The sequence below is a fragment of the Giraffa tippelskirchi genome, chromosome 7 (genome assembly GCF_054371585.1).
Source record: "Giraffa tippelskirchi isolate mGirTip1 chromosome 7, T2T-mGirTip1v1.2.pri, whole genome shotgun sequence".
NCBI classification, from domain to species: Eukaryota; Metazoa; Chordata; class Mammalia; order Artiodactyla; family Giraffidae; genus Giraffa; species Giraffa tippelskirchi.
In genome coordinates this window covers 4785565-4808358 of record NC_137281.1, presented here as the reverse complement: position 1 = coordinate 4808358, position 22794 = coordinate 4785565, and the positions used below count along the sequence as shown (strand labels likewise).

Genomic DNA, 22794 nt, shown 5'->3' with positions numbered 1-22794 from the left:
CTTGCCATACCCATTACATTGCTCTGTGTTTTCCCCAGGATAAATACTCTGATACTGCTGGCGAGATGTGAGCTGTGAGGATAGGGGTTTTTTTTTTTTTCTTCCACATTTGTGAAATTGGTGAGGAATCTTTCTAGAATGAATTTGTGTTCTAAAGACCTGACTAATAAATACATACGTATCTGGCTTCTATCCAGTATGAATCTTCTCATGAAGCTTAAGATTTTGCCACACTCATGATATCTCTATGGTTTCTCAGTAGTATGAATTCTCTCACCAACAGCAGGGTATGAATTTTGAACTTTCAATTTTGAAGACTTCTACCGTATACCACATTCACATAAGTTTCTCTCATGTATGGATTCTCTGATGTTTAGTGAGTGCTGAGACCTGAGTAAAGGATTTTGCACACTCAAAACATTTGAAAGGTTTCTCTCTATATATTCTCTGATGACTGGTAAGGTGGGAATTTTGACTGAAGAACTTGCCACACTCATCACATCTGAAAGGTCTCTCTCCAGTATGAATTCTCCAATGAAGTCGAAGATGTGGTTTTTGACTGAAGATGTTGCCACACTCAACAAATTTCTAGGGTTTCTCACCAGTATGAACTGTCTGATGACTTAAAAGGTTTCCCTTTACATGAAAGGCCTTGCAACACTCACCACATTTGTAAGGTTTCTCTCCAGTATGAACCGTCTGATGACCAGCAAGTTTTTCCTTTCGGCTGAAGACTTTGTCACATATATCACATTTAAATAACTTCTTTCGTGTATGAATTGTATGATGTCTCTTAAGGTTTGAGCTGTCAGTAAAGGCCTTGCCACACACATACATTTGTAAGGTTTCTCTCCAATATGAACTGTCCGATGATGTAAAAGGATTGACTTCATACAAAAGGCCTTGCCACAGTCATTCATATTTGTAAGGCTTCTCTCCAGTATGAACCGTCTGATGATGTAAAAAAATTTACTTTAGATGAAAGGCCTTGCCACAGTCATCACATTTGTAAGGTTTCTCTCCAGTATGAACCCTCTGATGATCAGCAAGGCTTGCATTTCGGATGAAGACTTTGTCACATTTATCACATTTAAATAATTTCTTTCTTGTATGAATTTCTGATGTCTCATGATGTTTGAGCTGTCAGTAAAGGCCTTGCCACACTCATCACATTAGTAAGGTTTCTCTCCAGTATGAACTGTCTGATGATGTAAAAGGACAGACTTCAAACAAAAGGCCTTGCCACACTCATCACATTTGTAAGATTTCTCGCAAGTATGAACTGTCTGATGTCTCCTGAGGCGTGAGATGTCTCTAAAGGCCTTGCCACACTCATCACATTTGTAAGGTTTCTCTCCAGTATGAACTGTCTGATGACGCAAAAGGATTGATTTTAAACGAAAGGCCTTGCCACACTCATCACATTTGTAAGGTTTCTCTCCAGTGTGAACTGTCTGATGACGTACAAGTCTTGACTTTACATGAAAGGCCTTGCCACACTCATCACATTTGTAAGGTTTCTCTCCAGTATGAACCCTCTGATGACCAGCAAGGCTGGCATTTCCGCTGAGGACTTTGTCACATATACCACACTTAAATAATTTCCTTCCTGTATGAATTATCCGATGTCTCCTGAGGTTTGCTTTGCTAGTAAATGCCTTGTCACAGTCATCACATTTGTAAGGTTTCTCTCCAGTATGAACCCTCTGATGACCAGCAAGGCTTGCATTTCCGCTGAAGACTTTGCCACATATATCACATTTAAATAATTTCTTTCCTGTATGAATTTTCCGATGTTTTCTGAGGTGTGAGCTGTAAGTAAAGGCCTTGCCACACTCATCACATTTGTAAAGTTTCTCTCCAGTATGAACTCTCTGATGACCTAAAAGGCTTGACTTTACACGAAAGGCTTTGCCACACTCATCACATTTGTAAGGTTTCTCTCCAGTATGAACTGTATGATGACTTAAAAGGTTTGCCTTTACACGAAAGGCCTTGCCACACTCATTACATTTGTAAGGTTTCTCTCCAGTATGAACTGTCTGATGACGTATAAGGCTTGACTTTACATGAAAGGCCATGCCACAGTCATCACATTTGTAATGTTTCTCTCCACTATGAAATCTCTTATGTTTTATGAGCTGTGGATGGTGACTAAAGTCCTTGCCACACTCACTACATTTGTAAGCTTTCTCTATATGTATTCTCCGATGACTTGTAAGGTGTGAATTTCGACCGAAGAACTTGCCACACTCATCACATCTGAAAGGTCTCTCTCCAGTATGAATTCTCCAATGATGTCTAAGATGTGGTTTTTGACCGAAGACTTTGCCACATTCATCACATTTGTAAGGTTTCTCACCAGTATGAACTGTCTGATGACTTAAAAGATTTGCCTTTACACGAAAGGCCTTGCCACACTCATCACATTTGTAAGGTTTCTCTCCAGTATGAACTCTCTGATGACCTAAAAGGACTGACTTTACACGAAAGGCCTTGCCACACTCATTACATTTGAAAGGTTTCTCTCCAGTATGAACTGTCTGATGAATTAGGAAGTGTGAATGTTGACTAAAGTGCTTGCCACACTCCTCACATTTGTAAGGTTTCTCTCCAGTATGAACTCTCTGATGACGTAAAAGGATTGACTTTACACGAAACGCCTTGCCACACTCATGACATTTGTAAGGTTTCTCTCCAGTATGAACTGTCTGATGAATTATGCACTGTGAATGTTGACTAAAGTGCTTGCCACACTCCTCACATTTGTAAGGTTTCTCTCCAGTATGAACTCTCTGATGACGTAAAAGGATTGACTTTACACGAAAGGTCTTGCCACAGTCATCACATTTGTAAGGTTTCTCTCCAGTATGAACTCTCTGATGACGTAAAAGGATTGACTTTACACGAAAGGTCTTGCCACAGTCATCACATTTGTAAGGTTTCTCTCCAGTATGAACCCTCTGATGATCAGCAAGGCTTGCATTTCGGCTGAAGACTTTGTCACATATGTCACATTTAAAATATTTCTTTCCTGTATGAATGTTCTGATGTCTCCTGAGGTTTGAGCTGTCAGTAAAGGTTTTGCCACACTCATTACCTTGGAAACTTCTCTTTCTTGCATGGATATTCTGATGACTTAAAAGGAATGAATTCTGATCAAAGATTTTACCACATACATCACATTTATGTAAGTTTGCTTCTGAGTGGATTATCTGATGTCTAGCAAGTGTGGAGCTATCATTAAAGGTTTTGCCACACTGATTACATTTGTAACATTTCACTTCTGAATGAATTTTCAAGTGACGTGCAAGCTGTGAACTTTGAGCAAACAATTTGTCACATACTTCACATTTATGTAATTTCTCTCTCGTATGGATGGCCTGATGTTTAATGAGGTATGAGCCCGTAAGATAGGCTTTCCCACACTCATTACATTTGTAAGGTTTTCCCGTGTGTGCTTTGAGGTCTTGTGTTATTACTGAAGGATTCAGAAAATCATTCCCATATATATTAGAAACACTAGTTTGGACAGAAGGAGGAATTCTTTGAAGTGGTGAAAATGAGAAACTGTTGTTGACAGACCTCTCAACTTCATTATATTCAGAAATTATCCCGCCAGTTTGAAATATCTGCAGTTTATCCTGAAAGTTAAATCCAGGCCTGTTTCCAAAGGGCTTGATTCCTGCATCCTTTCTATCATGTGAATCTCTTCCATCAGGCACATTTCCATTAAGGCTGACAGGTGTTCCTTTGTAATTTCTTTTGTCATCTCTCCCGTGACGCTCAAAGTCACACATAATTTCCTGACTTTCCCAAAGATGATAACGTTTCATTTCATAGCTTTCAGGTCTTCCCAGCACCAATGTTTGGAATGCTTCTCGTTTATTACTCTTTGCTTTGGGTTGTAAAGGCTTGATCACATGTGTAGGAGAGATATCTACAAGATAAAAAGAACCATAGGTATCCTGCTGACAATAATTCAAAAATAAATGTTTCCAGTTGAATATATATTACACCAAAAGTAATACTTACACCAAGTTGTGAAATACCATAACGATGACCTTAAGTTTTCAGAAACACAAAAGGAATAGAATCCTTAACTTAAGAAAGCATGATAACATAAATTCACAGTTAAGGTAGCCTAGTTTTAAAAACCATATGCCAAATGCACTCAAATTTGACAATCTTATGCCAACTCTCAAAAACAGTATTTTTCTACCAGGATCCCAAGGAATGTATCAATCAACAGTTGTCTCAAATTGAAAAGAAAAATATTACACTATTATTGTATTCTGCATACTTACTGTACATAAACAAATTCTAAACAATGTATTATATACTGTAACAGTAAATAATCCAAAACCAAGCTTACCCAATTAATAATTAACTATTCATAATTGGTTGTTTACAATTGAAAACAAATGTGAAAATGAAGAATATGATGAAAACAATTTTTTGGAAGCAACACAGTTTTCTAAATATGCTATAGAACTACATACCCAAAAAGAAAAGGCATTTTACAACGTTAACAAGTAGTATGTGTCAGCCGTACTGCAGAATACATGCTAAAAGACCATCATCTGTAAATGACACAAATTAAGACGTAAAATATTGATCAATTTTCAAACAGCCAATGACCAAAGCAATCCCTACCTATTTTTTTGTTGAGTCGCTCAGGCGTGCTTGACTCTTTGCGACCCCGTGGACTGTAGCCCACGGGACTCCTCTGTCCATGGGATTTCCCAGGCAAGAATAATGGAGTGGGTTGCCATTTCCTTCTCCATGGGATCTTCCTGACTCAGGGATCAAACCTGCATCTTCTGCATTAGCAGGGAATTCTTTACCACTGAGCCACCAAGGAAGGCTAATCTCTAGCCATGAACTATTCTTAATTACCTGGTTGAATGGCATCAATATAATAAATAAAAAGTGAGTGCTCTGTGTATTTATTGACTAGGGTCAGAAACAATATTGCTGAAAAATGGCACAACTGAAAAGCATACAAGATATAAGGTAAATAAATAAACAAATAAAATTTTAAAAAGATATAATGTAAAGTCATATCATAAAGAACATGACAAAATATAGATATTACCTTTTTTAAACAAAAGTAAATTTTGAGCATTTACTATAAACCATGCACTACTCTAAGCCAACTGACAGCACTAATTTGCTTTAAAAGGCTTGAGGTAAATTAACATGTTTTTCTGTAAGCAGAGCAGGAGACACACCCAACTGGCCCACAAAGTGCTAAGAGAACCAGGATATGAATCTGAACCTACAGACTGAGAAAACATCTGTAAACATGACCACCCACCGAAAAAATAGATTAGAAAATATTAAAAAAAAATTACAAGCAACTTAGAAAGAAATATCAAGGATGATACAAGACAGAAATCGTCTTTTCAACTATTATTCAACGATCCCATCTCGAAATGGTTTGTGAGTCATCATGGATGCACAGAGTGATTTAGGTCATGTCCTGAGAAACTTGTTCAATAAATAATCAGAGATTATCTTTACAGTGAGAGTATGTAGAAGGTGGAGGGATGTGGTAGGGAAGAAAAATGTTTCCATCCATATCAAGGAACTATGTGAGGAATGGTCAGGACTAAGAAAGGGCCTGAGTGGAGCATAGGGTACACAGGTTTATGTCAGAAATCAGCTTGTGACTGCAGGTCTTTGTGAAAATAACTGAGAGTGGAAACTAATATACTGACCTTTAAAGAAAAGAACTGGTGCAGCAAGTTTATGGGCATTACACTATGGGTTTGGGACAGAAACAAGAGAGATTTTACAAGTGACTGTGATATATGGAGAAAGCAGGATAATACCTGTTATGCTATTTACAATGTAATGTATCCAACTGTGAATTTTGTCAGTTACAATGGAATGCCTATATTCAAGAAAAACATACACAATATTCCAGGATGTTGTGTCAGAATCTTATTAGCAGAAATCAGATGGAAAATCCAGGAAAAGGCTATCTAAACCTGGGTTCCTCTGCCAAGTATGATTAACCTCTCCATTGGACATTTATTTCGTGTCTTCTTCCACACATGCTCACCTCAAGATCGAGGAGTATCAAAGGAGGGATTAAACTGACTCTAGAGGGCCTTCCCAGTTACAAAAGCCTTTCTGAGGCATCCAACTCCTTTTTGTAGAAAAGTTTGTAAACTCCTTTTTATTCTCCTAGACTTTCCCTGAGTTCAAAAGAGCAGATTCAAACAGTTACTAATACATAAAAGGATCACAGACCATGATCAAGTGGGATTCATTGCAGGGATGCAAGATTTCTCCATATCCACAAGTTAATCAGTATGATACACCACATTAACGGTTGAAGACTAAAAACCATTTGATCATCAATAGATGCAGAAAAGGTTCTGACAAAATTCACGTGCCATTTATGATAAAAACCCTTCAGAAAGTCAGCACATATGGACCTTACCTCAACATAAGTAAGACTGTATATGTCAAACACACAGCTAACAGCATTCTCAACAGGGAAACACTGAAAGCATTCCCCTTAACAACATGAATAAGACAAGAATGCCCAATATTGCCACTTTTATTGAACATATGTTTGGAAGTCCTAGCCACAACAATCAGAAAAGAAAAATAAATAAAAGGAATTCAAGTTATAAAATAAATAAATCAAAAAGAAGTAAAACTGTCACTATGATGCTACACACAGAAAATCCCGAAGACGCCACCCAATGACTACTAGACCTCATCAATGAACAGAGTAAACTTGATGGATACAAAACATATAGAAAACTGCTGCATTTCTACACACTAATAATGATATATGAGAAAGTGAAATTAATGAAACAATCCCATTCACCATCTCCTAGAAAAGAAAAAAACTCTAAGGAATAAACCTACCTAAAAAGTCAAAAGAACTGTACTCATAAAACTGTAAGATGCTGATGACTGATACCAAAGATGACACAAACAGATGGAAACATATACCATGTTCTTGGATTGAAAGAAGTAACACTGTCAAAATGACCATACTATCCAAGCCAATCTACATATTCAATGCAATCCTTATCAAATTAACAATGACATAGTTCATAAAACAAAGAAAAATTTAATTTGTACCAAAATACAAAAGACTTTGCTATCTGCAACGATCTTGAGAAGGAAGAACAGAGCTGGAGGAATCATGTTCCCTGACTTCAGACTATACTACAAACTTACAGTCATCCAAACAGTATGATAAAGGCACAAAACAGAACCACAGATCAGTAGAACGGGACAGAAAACCCAGAAATAAAGCAATTTACTTATAGTCAATTCTTCTATAACAAAGGAGGAAAGAATATAGAATGAAGAAGTTTCTTTAATAAGTGATGCTGGGATAAATGGATAGTTACAAGAAAAAGAATGAAAGTTCAACATTCTCTAACACCACATACAAAAATAAACTCAAAATGTATTAAACATCTAAATGCAAGACCAGATACTATAACATTCATAGTGGAAAACAAATCCAAAACACTGACATAAATGTCAACAAAGTTGTTTGGGATCTATCTCTTCGAGTCATGGTAATAAAAGCAAAATCAAACAAATGAGACCTAACTAAATTTAAAACTTTTTGGCAAAGCAAAGGAAACCAAAAAAAGTACCAAAACACAACTTTTGGACTAGGAGACTAGATACACAAATGATGCTACCTATAAGGGATTTATTTCGAAAATACAGAAACAGTTCATACAGCTTAATATCAAAACAAACAAACAAACCACCCAATCCAAAACTGGGCAGAAGATCAAAACAGATATTTCTCCAAAGGAGACGAACAGATGGCCAACAGTCACCTGAAAAGATGTTCGACGTCTCTTACTTATGAGAGAAATGCAAATCAAAATCACAAACATCTATCACCTCTCACTGGTCAGAATGACCACCATCAAAAAGTCTACAAACAATAAATGCTTGAGAGGGTGTGGAGAAAAGAGAAAAGGAACATAAATTGGTACTGCCACTTTGGAGAATAGCATGGAGGGTCCATAAAGAACTAAACCTGAGCTACCACATGAAAGAGCAATTCCGACCCTCGGCATATATCCACAAAGGATGAAAACGAATTCAAAATGATACACGCACCCCAATGTTTCCAGCAGCACTATTTACGCCAGGCAGAGCATGGCAGCAACCTGACGATCACTGACAGACAGAGGGATAAACAGCACGACGTACATGTAGACAAGGGAATATGGTGAAGTGAAAGTAGCTCAGCCGCGGCCACTCTTTAAGACCCCATGGCCTGCAGCCTGCCCGACTCCCCTGTCCATGAAATTCTCCAGGCAAGAACACTGGAGTGGGTTGCCACCTCCACAGCATAAAATACAAGGAAGTATGCCTTTTGCAGCAATATAGACACACTTATGGATTATTCTAAGTGAAATCAGACAGAGAAAGACAAATATCATAGGATATTATATGTTGAACTGAAATAAATGATACAAATGAACTTATTCAGAAAATAAATTCACCAGCAAAAAACCACAAACTTATGGTTACCAAAGGGGATAGTGCAGGATGGTGGTGGGGGCAGGAAAGGAAGAAATAAATTAGGAGTCTGAATATAAACAAACTAATATATATACAAAATAGATGAACAATGAGAACCTACTATATAGTTCAGGGAACTGTATTAAGTATCTTGTAAATTGCTGTATACCTGAAACACAACATTGTAAATTAACTATACCTAAAAAGTGGAGAAGGAAATGGCAACCCACTCCAGTGTTCTTGCCAAGAGAATCCCAGGGACAGAGGAGCCGGGTGGGCTGCCACCTGTGGGGTCAAACAGAGTCAGACACGGCTGAAGCGACTTAGCATGCATGCATGCATTGGAGAAGGAAATGGAAACCCACTCTAGTATTCTTGCCTGGAGAATCCCAGGGACAGAAGAGCCTGGTGGGCTGCCGTCTATGGGGTCGCACAGAGTCAGACACGACTGACGTGACTTAGCAGCAGCAGCAGCAGCATACCTAAAAAGAATGGTTAAAACAAAAACAGAAACAGCTCTTGCGGAGATGCTCAAACGATGTTTCACAAGGGTGTAAAAACTACTAAATGGGGGAAGCAGTCTATGAAACCAAACGTGTTGACACAACTGAATACCCACCAGCAAAAGAATTTACTTGGAACATTATCTTAGAGTATAGACAAAAACGAACTCAAAATGGTTCAAAGACCTAAACCTAAGTCCCAAATGTATAAAACTCCTAGAAGTAAACATGCAGGAAATGTTTCTGGAAATTGGACCCACAAATGATTTACCAGATAGAACATCAAAAGCACAGGCCACAAAATAAAACCTGATATTAATAAATTGAACTGTATCAAAATTATAAACTACTGTGCATTAAAGTGCAGTAAGTGTGAAAAGACAATCAACAGTAAAAGAGAAAATATGTGCAAATCATACATCTGATAGTAAATGAGTACAAAGAATATATGAAGAATTTTAAGAGGGACTGGTCACCAGTTCCACCATCGGGACCATTCCCCAGTCAACCACCCAACGCATTGCAAATACAAAACAGAAACACTAAGAGTAACACAGAAATTTGAACTCAATGATAAAATAAAAAAATACTTTCAATGCACAGAACAACAGGGCAGCCAACAGCCTCATAGATATGAGAATGTGAACTTGGACACATTTACATACCATTTACAGAGGCTAAAATATATGGTCCTTGATATCCATGAACAACACTGTCACGGTGCCCTTGACAGAGTCTCCAAAGCCAGAAAATAACCTGGAAAGATGTACCAGGCTCTCGTGATACTTTCTCTCTCATAATCCTAGAACATACTGACCACTCTACCGGAGAGCTTCGAGTGGTGACTTTGTACAGAGTAAGAAAATAACATTAGGAATAGTGTCTCCATCACAGTTTTCTGTTACCTGGTAAATCTACTCCATAGAGACTCACCAGAGGCTGCCAATTAAACATAGGTGGATTATCACAGCAAGGAAACCAGATCAAATTTCAGACCCGCAGGAATATATTTCAAAGAAGTTTAAGAGGTAAAATGATACAAAGTAAGGAGAATGTAACATCGGGAACAGCTGACATTCCCAGACTGGGTAGAGCAGCACAAGAGTAAAAATAACACAACCTGAAGGTCAGACATTACAGGACCTTGAGATGGGACCATGTGCTCGGCCTACAGATGGGCAAGCTAAGAGCCCTGAGAGTCACATATGCTCCCCTCGGAGGATGGAGGATCAAAGAGACGATCTCTCTATCCACTCTCCTTACATTTTCCTGAGTTAACAACCACAGAGGATCCAATCCACCAGCTTGTCCCACTCCTAAAAGGAAAAAAACAGCCCTTTTGAGATACAGAAATTCTGGGACTCCCCTGGCAATCCAGTGGTTAAGACTCGGCACTTCCAATGCAGGGGTGCAGGTCTGATCCATAGTCAGGGAACTAAGATCCCACATGCAGAATGGTGCAGCCAAAGAGAAGTAAACAAACAAGCAAAACCAAACAAAAAGAAATAGATATTCAGGGTTATCAGAAGAAAGAAATTTAAAGTGCTGTGGATTTTTTTAAACACTGAGCCAAAAGTCAAAAGGTAGAAAATAGGAAATCAGGTTTTTTGGTGATTTTTTTTTTTAACATATGCCAGTGAGCTTTGTACATAATTAAGTTCTGGGAGAACCTCAGAAGTGACATGAAACAGACACAGCATCTGAAGAGGGTCAGGTTAACCTTGTGAAGCTGTGTCATGCCCGAGTCACCAGAACCCTCAGATGAAAGACATCAGGGCCTCCCAAGGGGCACACAGGGAAAATGCAGATACCCAAAGGGCAGCTCTGGAAGGAAGTCATCCTCACCCAGGGAGAACAGGTTCATGTAGGTCTCCTGCATCACGTCCCTGTACAAGGCCCTCTGAGCAGGGTCCAGGAATTCCCATTCCTCCTGAGTGAATCTGACGGCCACATCCTCAAAGGTCAGTCGTTCCTGAAATGAAACCACATGTCACCAAAAGGGCCATGAAAAGTTCTCATTTTCATGAAAAACACAAAGGGTAATAAGGGGTAAGGATTGACTTGGTTGAAGGATGTGTTCTAACAGATCCATGCAGGGGTATCTGAAGAAATTATGGATCTCTAATTTTAATTTCTTATGCTTTTTCATACGACCTTATGAGATCCTCCAATTAATATGGATTTTTCATCATTGTTCAAACTCCATGAAACATATATAAATAAACCTCAACGCTGCATTGGGTCTACAGAAGTGTCAGATATCATGTTCTACCCAGTGAGTGCAATTCAGTATCCAGATGAGGCACAGCATCAGTAGTGTCTTCAGAGATGACGAAGTCCACAGCACTTTCAATGGAAAGGTCAACATGTTCAGTTATGACGCTGATCACAGCAGCAAGGACCAAAAGTGCCTGAAGGCTTCCTGTTGCTCTAAGTTACTGCAGTATTACTCTAAACATTAAATAAGTACTTTACAGGCAGGAACCTGTCACCAATATACTAGCTCATTCAAGAACGATCTGTTCCCACCTTACAGAAGAAAAACTGTGTCACAGACACTCTGAGAAACTCGACTCAGATCAAGAAGGTAAGAAATGTTACACGAAGCACCTGACTCAGAGGCTTGGGCTCAGCAACTGAAGCTTAAGCATCTAACAGTTAAGTAACGCAGAGAACATTAAAAGTCAGTCGACAGAGGGCTCTTAAAGAAACCTTGAAAGAAGTCCAAGGTGAGCCTCCTCCCTGCCCCGTCTTCTCGGCACCGGGAGCAGCTCTCGGGCCTCGGGCCTTCCTCCCCTGAAAATGGACGCCTGCACCAAATTCGTATCCACCCCCTCCTCGATCGGGAGAACCTCCCCTCTGTTGAGTGATCACTGTCCGCAGTGGTGGTGAAGGACCAGGGACACTGAGCGATGTGAGCCACAGCAGGTTGGCTGCCCCAGGTCCCCGGACCATCTCACTTATTCCTAGCCACAGCTTCCAAACCAGTGCCACGTCAAGGGACTTTGACACAGCAGCCAGGTTCCCTGGAGCTGGAGCTGCCACAGCAGGGGTGGGTGGCTCCGGGGCTGGAAGTGGGACTGTGTTCCCGGAGCTTCATCACTGTTACTCCAGGAACCCTGCCCCGAAACAGCAGCTCTTCTACGCCATGGGCTTGGCCCTCTCAAAGCCCATGGGGCTCTTTTGCCTGATGGTGGTCTAGCTCATCTTCACGATGTGAAGGAGCTGTTTCCCCCTCCTTTTCTTCTGTATTTCTTTCTCCTGTGTCTTCCCTGTATGTTCCCTTTCCTGTAACTCCCCAGGCAGCCGGGGGAAAGTTGTGGGCTCAAGGTTTGACAGAAGGAAAACAAATAAATATTCTATTAATATGAAAAATAAAAAGTCCAAGGTGAACAATGTGGAATGGCATGAAAGGTCATTATAGACGTGGATAGAGAAACACAAATGTTAGTAATTTACTACTTAAAACACTAATAGGATTGTTGAGAAAATGTCAAGGCCACAGATTATACTGATAACATAATTTCAACTGAAAAAAAAAGGTAATATGTCGTTTTTAAATCATGTCTTCTATCTTAACCACAGACTTGCACACGCATGCATACATATCTATGAAAAATTAACTGAAATGAGAGGATTCCGCTCTTGACAGATTTTTTGGACAATTTTATATCATCCTTTTATTCACATGTATTTGACCATGTTTCAGACAATAAAAATGTATCCTTTGTACTCAGCTGAGTTTGTCAACAGGATTCTATACTAGGCTACCAAAAGAAAACTGGTAAAAACATTAAGAAAAAAACAACAATACTTGAACTCAATTCATAATAAAATTACCATATACAAAAATGCAAATACAATTTTATCCATTTAAATTGACATCTCAAGGCATTAACAGAGGCCACAGACTTTTTTTGCTTTCTTTTCCATTAATAAAATCGTGAGTTGAAACTAGAAGAGTTATTATATTATGACAAAAAAAAAATAATCACAATACTAAAGTAAAAAACTTCTTGGAGAAGTTTAACCAATTAACATGACATACTACACTAACAGATTAAAGGGAAAAAAAACCAGGATCATCTCGATTCAGAAAAAAACCATTCGACAAAAATTTGACAACCTTTCAAGATGGAACACTCAACAAACTACGAAACAACAAACTACAAACAATAAATTACATCAATATCAACATAATAAATGCCATTATGAAAAGAGCACAGCAATGCAGAAAGAATGAAAGCTTTTTCTCTGAGGTCAAGAAGAAGGCAAGGATGCGCACTCTGCACTACAGTTCCACAAAGCACTGAAAGCCTTCGACAGAGCAGTTAGATGAGAAAAAGAAACCAAAGGTCCCCAAACTGAAAACGAAGTAAATTTATCATCTTTCCCACATGGCGAAGTTTCAGAGGTAAAAATCATAAAGATTACAAAAGAAACATGCTGTATCAAAAAAGATTCTTCAATAACCGAACACCAAAGATCAATCAACCAATAACTCATTATCAAAACTGCCATGGCAACCTTGTAGAAGCAGAATAAAACATGGTGAAAGTCATAGAACTATTCAAAGAGCAAACAGCAAAACTCCTGATGAAGGAAGATGGAGGTCCTTCTATTTCAAAACCTATTACAAGGTAATCAAGGTGATGGGGTAGTGGCATAAAAGCAGACAAATAAACGAACTAAACAGAACACAGTACCCAGAAATAACTCTTTGTCTATCAGTTCTTTTCAGTTCAGTCGCTCAGTCGTGTCCGACTCTTTGCGACCACATGAATCGCAGCACGCCAGGCCTCCCTGTCCATCACCAACTCCCGGAGTTTACCCAAACCCATGTCCATGGAGTCGGTGATGCCATCCAACCATCTCACCCTCTGTCGTCCCCTTGTCCTCCTGCCCCCAATCCTTCCCAGCTTTAGGGTCTTTTCCAATGAGTCAACTCTTCGCATGAGGTGGCCAAAGTATTGGAGTTTCAGCTTCAACATCAGTCCTTCCAATGAACACCCAGGACTGATCTCCTTTAGGATGGACTGGTTGTGTACATGTAAGGTATATTCACAAGGATGTCAAGATACACAAAAAGGAAAGGACAGTCTCAATAACCGTGATGCTGAGAAAATAGATATCCACCAGCAAAAGAATGAAGCTGGAATCTTGCTTCCATTAAAGGTTAAAACATCTCTGTGTCAAAGGATTCAATCCACAGAGTGAAAGGACAACCTCTGAAGAATGGAGGTGATGAAAATTTCCACCTGCCAGAGACTCAGGCTGAGTTCATGGTTTAAATCTGATGATAAACTAAAAAACCCTGTATCACTGATGTCTATTTCTGAACTTTCCATTCTATTAGCAATAAGGATTTAAAGAGATTGACCCACATTTTAGTTTGAACTGCCTTTAAAAAGTCAGAACAAACTGCCCCTAACTGATCTGATTCCCAGATTTTACCAGCTATTGTGCATATTAATACCTGACTTCCACGTGCAGTTTCCTTACCCTGGTTGACAGAGAACAGACACTGCATCAGGATGGGCCCTCAGCAATCCCTGCTGCCCAAAAGCACTGAGACCCTGTCTCCAACCTGTGGGTGAGAAGCCCTGCCCAGGACCGTGCCCTGGGGAGCCTCCTCCCAAGGGCCAGGTCACCGAGTCATGGGGAGACGGAATCTAAGTGGAGACGACAGGCCCTGAGGGAAGGCCCCGGGTGAGTGTGTGTGTACAGGAGTCAGACGGGATACTCCAAAGTCAGACCCGATTAGTGAGTCCAGAGAAGGGCATTTCAGGAAGGACAGACTGAATATGACCTTACCTGGGAAAGAGCCATGCCTGACTCCTTTTCTTTCCTCTTCCTCATCTTCAGGGGCTCCTCAGGCAACACAAGTCTTCAGAGGTCTATCGTCAAAGTGGAAAACATGCTGTTTAATGCTTACAGTCAACACACCCCCTTCCTGAGCCCCAACCACGCACACAGGGAAGCCCTCACCATGTGGAACAGACTGTCCCCTGTAGCCATGGTCTCAGGAGGGACTCAGGACACTCAACTCCCACAGAGAGACCAACAGGGGACTTTCCCACACTTTCCCTTGGATCTCACTCCCCTCCTGGTGAGGCCTCATGCACACAGCAGCAGGGGGCACCTCAGCTGCCCAGGCAGTCTCCTTCAGGTCACTCTCCAGGCCCCAATCCATCCCCGCTCAGGGCAGAGTGCCCCTCCTCAGCCCAGATCTCAGCCCTCAGGAGCGAAGAGGACTCAGAGCCCTGATGCTCAGTGAGGGATGCAGCCTGGAATCACAGGGGGCACCTTAAACATTCTCGAGCTGTGGACCACCACAAACTACCTGAGGGGGAATCTCTGGTCAGAGGGTACAAAACACAGGCATGCAAAATGCCTCATCAATGAAACGTGAAGCCTGGACTGAGCACCATTCAGAGGAGAAAAGCACCCCCAAACTCTCTTTTTCTTTCCCAGCCTCACTAAGGTGTAACTAACAAAAATGGTATAAACGTACTGTGTACATAGAAACACTACAGGCAGCATGCAGTACCTCACATCCCCAGAACTTACTTATTTTACAACTGAAAATCTCTACTCTTGACTAACAGTGCCCCATTTCCCCCTCCACCCAGCTCCTGGTAACAGCTTTATTACTCGATGGCTCTATGAGTTTGACAATTCTGGTTTCCACATACCATATCTGTCCTCCTTTATCAGGTTTATTTAACTTAGCATAATGTTCTCTAGGTTCATTCATTTTGGAATAAATGCAGGATCCTTGATTTTTATATTTATATACGGAGAAAAAATAGCTCATGAATGTACAGTATATAATAAATATTTCTATACCACACTTTTGTTACCTATTCTTTTGTCAAGGGACATCTGGCCTGTGTCTATGCCTTGGCTACTGCAAATCCAGTCACACTCATGGGACTGCAGACATAGCCCTGAAAAACGGATCGCTTTTCCTTTGGATATCTGTCAGGAATGGGTTTGATAGACTGCAGGCCTGTTCTACGTTAAATTGTTAAGGAACTTCCATTTTATTTTCCAACATAGCAGTACCATTTACATTACCACCAGCAGTGCAGTTAAGATTCCGTGTTTTCTGTACTGTGCCTGTGTGTGTGCTTATTTTGGGAGGGACAGGAGTGGATAACAGAGAACCCAGCAGTGGCCTGGCAGCAACAGAGTTGCAGCTGCACCTTCTAGAGGACGAACCTCAGGGCTGCAACCATTGTTGCATCGCTGCCCTCTGATTCTTGGAGCCATCTTCCCCTATGTCACAGGACTTTATGACTATTCTCCGGTTGGGCCCAGAGAGCCCTACCGAGCAGGACCACCTTATAACAAGCATTCTGCGATCTTAACCTTAGGACTCCTAATTTCCCAGCGGGACTCAAACAAACTTACAAACTATCATGGGGTCCAACAGAGTGTTCACAGAGCCCATAATAAGCCTCTAATCCCCTTATACAAACACAAAGCATTCCAAACCCTGATAACTCATGCGTGAGACAAAATACAAAAGAGGACACCCAAGGATCCGCAGACACAAGACACCATATTTTCATTTATAGTGAGTGATCCAGGTCAAACATCAAAATCTCCAAACACTATGAAAAAAGACAGATAATTTCAATGCTGCACATGGCCCAGTGAGACCTCAGCATCTTCCAAGGAAAGACTCTAGATTCTCTTGGTATCTTTCCAAATACACATGAACCCTTTTCACTGGCAACCCCAAGTATATAATGATACCAAAGTTGATGCAAAAAATGACCTGAGATTTTCCCTGTTACTCCACGGTGTCTACCTGCTAAAAGAGCCAACAAAAGCCAGGGAGCGAAGTGGATGCTGGGGGCACCTGCTAAAACCAGCCCCTCAAACCCAGGGCTTCCATCCTCCTGCACCCACAGGTGCCTGAGGGCTCAGCCCAGGCCACAGTTGTAATAGTGGAAAAGATTTCTCTTGGTCGAATTCCACGTCCTTCATTGCTGCTCACGTGTGGTCACGAGTTTCAAATCAAACCTGTCAGGCAAATGTCAGCCTCAGCACTGCTGTCCCAGGGAACATGAGCTAAGGCATTAGAACATCTCAAACCATTCCTTGTGGGTTCTCCAACAAACCCACTTCGAGGTTCTCCAGCCTGAACTGAGACATTCTTTTCCAACAGAGCCACACACCTCTTGTGCCTGTAACTACACTTGGGATGGGTGCACGCTCCACTCACTGAGCTCACCTTCATGCCCCCAAGTACTGCTACAACCCTCCTGCAGACCCCACCAGGCTCCCTTCGCTTTCCCCATTTGTCTAGCTCTCTTCCCTGCATGACTGGACTAAGCAAGACTAAAGCACACATGGGTTTCCTGGCAAAGGGGATCACAAGAGGAGTGCACACGAGCTACCACCCAAAGGACACTGCACATTCAATATGAAAATCAAGAAACTGGCCCTCCCGGGAAAGCCTGCAACCACCTGGGGACATCATGGAGTCCAGGTACAAAGGCATTTGAGATGAGGAAGTCTCAAAACAAGGGGCTCCAGGTCTCACTATCTCCTGTATTCTCCAACCACACCTACTTGGAAGATATTCTAGCTCTTGGTCGGAGGCAGGGAGGGGGCAGCATCTCCTTCCTGCCCGGTTAGGTTTTCGACTTCTGCTCATCCTCAGCACACTGAAATCACAATCGCTGATATTGAGCCCATGAACTTCTAGAAGGCAAAGCTGCTGTCCAAGATGGTGACTGGTCCCTGGATGTACAGAGCTTAGACCTGGGGGTTGCAGCGGACTAAACACAGCAGACTAAACATAGGGACACCTTAGCCCACTTCTTGAGGACACCAGTTCTGTAGGGCTTTTCAGGACTTCCTATATTTCTTCGCTCTTCTTTGGAGTAATTAAGTAGTCACATGGGGTAAAGATCAATTACAGCTGAAACATCCAGAACGTGGGAAACATCTTCATCACCTGCCCTGTTCTCTTGTTCTTCCCTGAGGATTATTCAGCCCAACCCATAGTCCTGTCATCCTAGACATTTCCAGTATCAGGTACTGCAGCCACGCTGGGAAGAAGAGGAACACTATGAGCCCTAAAAACAGGGGAACCAGGAAGGACTCAGAATAATCCATGAAGAAGAGCATTAATTTCTGCTGATGGCAACTGGTACAAAGGCAATAAACCTGGGTAACATGAGAGACACTGTTGGGAGGGGATGGGGAGACCTCTCTGAGCCTAGACTTGAAGGGCGACAAAGGGCCTGAGCCAGGGCGACTCAAAGGTGAGAAAAGAAATTACGATGTCAGACAGAAATGGTTTTGGTATTTGGAAACAGAGAAACGGTAAATGAGGACAGGCTGAACCATGAGCAAAGGGTCGGCTCCCAGGATGAGGCTGGAGACACTGACACGGCCTTGAGCTTGACACAGGGCCGTGGAGCCACAGCGAGGAGTCAAGCTTTTGTCCCAAGAACAAATGAAAGACAGTGCAGGTCTGAACGTCAGGACGGAAACAAAAATCCCCATTCAGGTTTAGCCTTATTCATAGAAGTCATCTGATTCTGAGCCTGTCATCCTGCCTCCATCTTACAGTCTTCCCTTTCCTTTTTCATTCAGGGAGGACTGGGATCTATTTAAAACTCTAATTACCACCAGACACTCCCTCCAAACCAGAGCTACCACACACAGACACACAGCCAATTGGGCTAATCATTTCAGGGGTCAGTGTTGCTCACCCTCAGAGTTTCTGGTCTAGCCTCTCATCTCCATGTTACAAGTGGGCTCCCTCAGGCCCAGAGAGAAGCCGTTCATGAGAAGGTCTGGGCTGAGTGAAGAGAACCGGGTATAACCGAATAATGAAATGGGAGGCTGAAGGGCAAGTGAGCCAAGTTTGTCCTTGTTGCCCATCCCATTTAACACCAGGAACATCTGTCATGTATCTGAGCAAAACAAACTCTTCTTTCAAGATTGAGTCAAACTGATACCAAGCAGGTAATTCTTTATTATAAGATTGCAGTAAAATATTTTAAAAATACAAAATTGCAAATATATATCCACTGGTAGAAAAAACATTCTAAGGGGTCAGCTTAGAAATAGGATCTGAGCAATCTTTTGCATCATGAATAAAAAGGCTCTGTTGGAAGGTTCCAGGTCAATCCAGCCCATCCTTCCTCATTTGCACAGAAAAGTCAAAAAGGGACCTGAGGGAAACATCTTCATATCACCTCACAGCTCACTTTTTTCACTGACCATAGAAAATGGAGAAAACAGATCATTAGACTAACCAGTTACACTAGGTGTTTTTTTTCTTTTTTTGAAAGGAAAGAATGAAACATTTTTTTTGTTGGTTTTATCATGTTAAATGTTGTTTTATTTTCCCATTTCTCAAAGAAATGCCTTTCATTTCACAACATCTAATGTCATACCTCCATTATTCTCTGGTAAAGAGCTGAGACCAAAAATATCCATTTGTGTGTGCACACATAAACACAAAGACATAAGTCATGTCTTTGATAAAACCACAGTTGAAAATATGTCTATTTTATTACTCGATGTCCGATACATAAAATCCTCCAAGATGTATTTCTCTTTGAATTCAGAGAAAGGGAGGGGAGGTGATTTTTGCTTATTCACTTTTATGTTTTCAGTTTCCTTGTTTTTATTTTTTAATTATTTTAACTGGAGGATAACTACATTATAATATTGTGATGGTTTTCGCCACACATCAACATGAGTCAGACATGTGTCCCGCCATCCTGAAACCCCTTCCACCTCCCTCCTCACCCGATCTCTCTGGGTTGTTCCAGAGCACTGGCTTTGGGTGCCCTGCTTCGTGCATCCAACTTGCACTGATCATTCTATTTTATACATGGTAATATACGTTTCAATGCTATTCTCTCAAATCATCCCACCCTCGCCTTCTCCCACAGAGTCCAAAAGTCTGTTCTTTACATCTGTGTCTGCTTTGCTGCCCTGCATGTAGGATCGTTGGTACCATATTTCTAAATTCCATATATGCATTAATATACAGTATTTGTCTTTCTCTGACTCATTTCACTCTATATAACAGGCTCCAGGTTCATCTACCTCATTAGAACTGGTAAACGAGGTGACATTTTTGCTAAGTATGGCACAAAATAGTCTAAGATGATTTATTACTTACCAAAGAAAATTTCAAATGTACGAGATGACGGGAAGAAAGCCCTCAGGCAAGGAATAAATCTGAAAAAAATGTGAAAATAAAATTGTGAATTATTTTCCATTTAAACATCTGGTGTCAAACTTTAAAACATTGAGAATCATCATATTTAGAAAAGGATGATAAGAGTAGAATACTCGAAACTAAAAAAGCTTATTTCTGAAGTTAAAAATGATTACAGAAACTGAATGAATTAAGACCGATTCCAAGCTACAAAAAGCACCATAAAGAAAGGAGAAAATGTGAATGCATTGAAACAAAAAAGTGTTCCTTTAAAAATGCTACGCAAAAAAAAAATAAATAAATAAAAATAAAAATAAAAAAAACAAATAAAAATGCTACGCAATAGTGATACAGTGGATAAGAATCTGCCCGATAATGCAGGGGACATGGGTTCTATCCCTGGTTCAGGAAGATCCCACAAGTACAAGCAGCTAAGCCTGTGCACAACAACTGAGCCTGTGCTTTAGAACCTGGGAGCCGCAACTCCTGAGCCCACGGCACAGAACCGAAGACAGCACAGCCAAAATAATTAATTAGGAAAACAAGAGCTGCCACAGACACAGAGTGACAGTCAGTCATTTCTTGCCCCAGATCTCTTCTTCCCTGACCTCTATCTCACGACAGGACAAGGGAAGGGGGTCACTCACAACTCAGGGAATCAAGCCACTGCCCCAGGCTCAACAGGGTTTGCAAATGAAAGTCATCTTCTGCCGCAAGTAATAAAAAAAGACACAAGCTTCAGACAGGAGTTCTGAAATTCTCATCCTCATCTCTATAACTAAAAAAATCATTTGTACCCAAACAACTGGCCACACTGGATGGAGCTTACCCCTCTGTTCACCCATCTCCCTATTTCATCTGGGTCTCTGTGTCTCTTTTTCGCCCCCTCTGTGCTCCTGCTGTTCCTGTCCCATTTCCTCCCTCACACGTGTCCTGTTCCAGGCTGCTGCAATTCGTTCCCCCTCGAAATACTCTCTCTCTCCAACCTTCCTGAGTCTTTCAAAAATCCATACCTATGTCTGCCTGTTTCTTCCCCCATTTCAGCTCCCTCTCTGTACTCCCGATTCCTCCCCTTCTCTCACAGTGACTCTCCCTTCCTCCCCACTCTGGCAGCCCTGTGGCTATGCTTCCTTCCAGCCCTTTCTTCCTCTGCTCTTTACCCTTTGGCCTCTTTCTCTGCCAGCACCAAGATGGAACCGCTCATCTCACACCGAGACTTGAACCCATGTGGTGGCACTCCAACCGGGTGAAAACACAACTCAGGACTCTTTGGACTCAAAGTCACAACTTTGGACTCAAACCCGGCCAAAACCCAGTTAGGGACGCTCCACCTCTGACGTCCCTCATTGCCCTTCGCCTCCCCGCTCCCATCACCGATACAGGGCAGGTCTCCCTATGCTATTTTCCAACCCCTGGAGATCTGGCTTTTTCATTTATTAATACCTCTCTATTTTACTCACTTGACTCTTTTCAAGGCTTAACCTCTTTGACTTGCCTATCCCTTTGCAAGTCCCTCAGCAATTCTCAGCGTCCGCACTGGTTCTTCCTGATGCTTTTCTCCTAAGTTTCAGTTATTTCTCTCAGTCCTTCTGACTCTGCTTCTCCTGATCCTCCCGCCCCTGTATTTACTGAGTGGGAGACAGAAACAAGACTTGCCCCCGGACCCGAAGAGTACCTTTTCCGACCGAGTTGAACTGGACATGGAACAGCACTGGCTGTCACACGGCTGGCCCAGGCCACCTACCCTACGCGGGGTGAGGGGTCGGGCTGACAGGAAAGGGGGCCTGCGGGGCAGAAGGAGCGGCCTGAGGAGACGCGAGGACAGAAGGGCTGGGAGGGAGGGGGTCTCAGCAGCGGAGCGGGCCTCCGGAATCCCGGGACCGGGGAGAGGGCGCGGCCTCTCCGGGAGCTGGGGCGACCGGCTCTGCCTCCAGCGGTCGAGAAGGCGACGCGGCGGGGCGCGACTCCAGCTCGCGAGACAGGGCTTTATTTGGCGAGGCCTGAGGTAAAAAAGAGTTTCAAGCAGGAAAATGTCGCCGAAGGCGGGGTCTACGCGGACCGAAGGCCGGAACCGCCTCAGAAACGCTTAAAACCCAAACGAAAACATAACTGGGCCGCAATGGCAGCAGCAGCGTTTATTTGGGGCCGAGCACCGGGTGCCAGGGTTTTCAGATGGCTGGCAATTCCCACACCATGAGGACAAGTGAGCGGGGGCGAAGGGGCGGACTGGAGGGGTGGCGGGCTCGGCAACCTTACTCTAGAAGGAACCCTACGCGCCGCTCGGGGACCTCGGCTCCGCGCTCGCCGACTTCCGGGTCTGTGTGAAAGGGCTTTTGGTCAGAGATCCGCGGCTTCCTGCGAGGGGCGGGGCGAGCACCCGCTTCGCGCACTGTTCGTGGGAGGGGTTGGGCGGGGAGGGGGCGGGGAGGGGGCGGGGCCTGTTACCTTAACAGGATTACCTTACCCTCTGTAACACTGCTCAGGTGAAAGCTTCAAGTTATATCCGAAGCCAAGACACTTCCTCTTAAGACTAAAGGGTTTATTCTCAATAAAAACCTG

The 22794-nt window shown here is 42.2% G+C and overlaps 1 protein-coding gene and 1 pseudogene across 1 annotated transcript; one reads left to right on the top strand and one right to left on the bottom strand.

Moving 5' to 3' along the window:
* Nucleotides 1–2087: 2087 nt before the first annotated feature.
* Nucleotides 2088–22558, bottom strand: LOC145515108 (uncharacterized). Its single transcript, XM_081514728.1, is given in 6 exon segments — nt 2088–2198; nt 2201–3940; nt 10878–11004; nt 14847–14929; nt 20197–20255; nt 21911–22558. Coding segments are annotated over 4 exon segments (1935 nt in total). The 5' UTR covers nt 14892–14929; nt 20197–20255; nt 21911–22558; the 3' UTR covers nt 2088–2175.
* LOC145512362 (ATP synthase F(0) complex subunit C2, mitochondrial pseudogene) lies at nt 11802–12234 on the top strand (annotated as a pseudogene).
* Nucleotides 22559–22794: the final 236 nt, after the last annotated feature.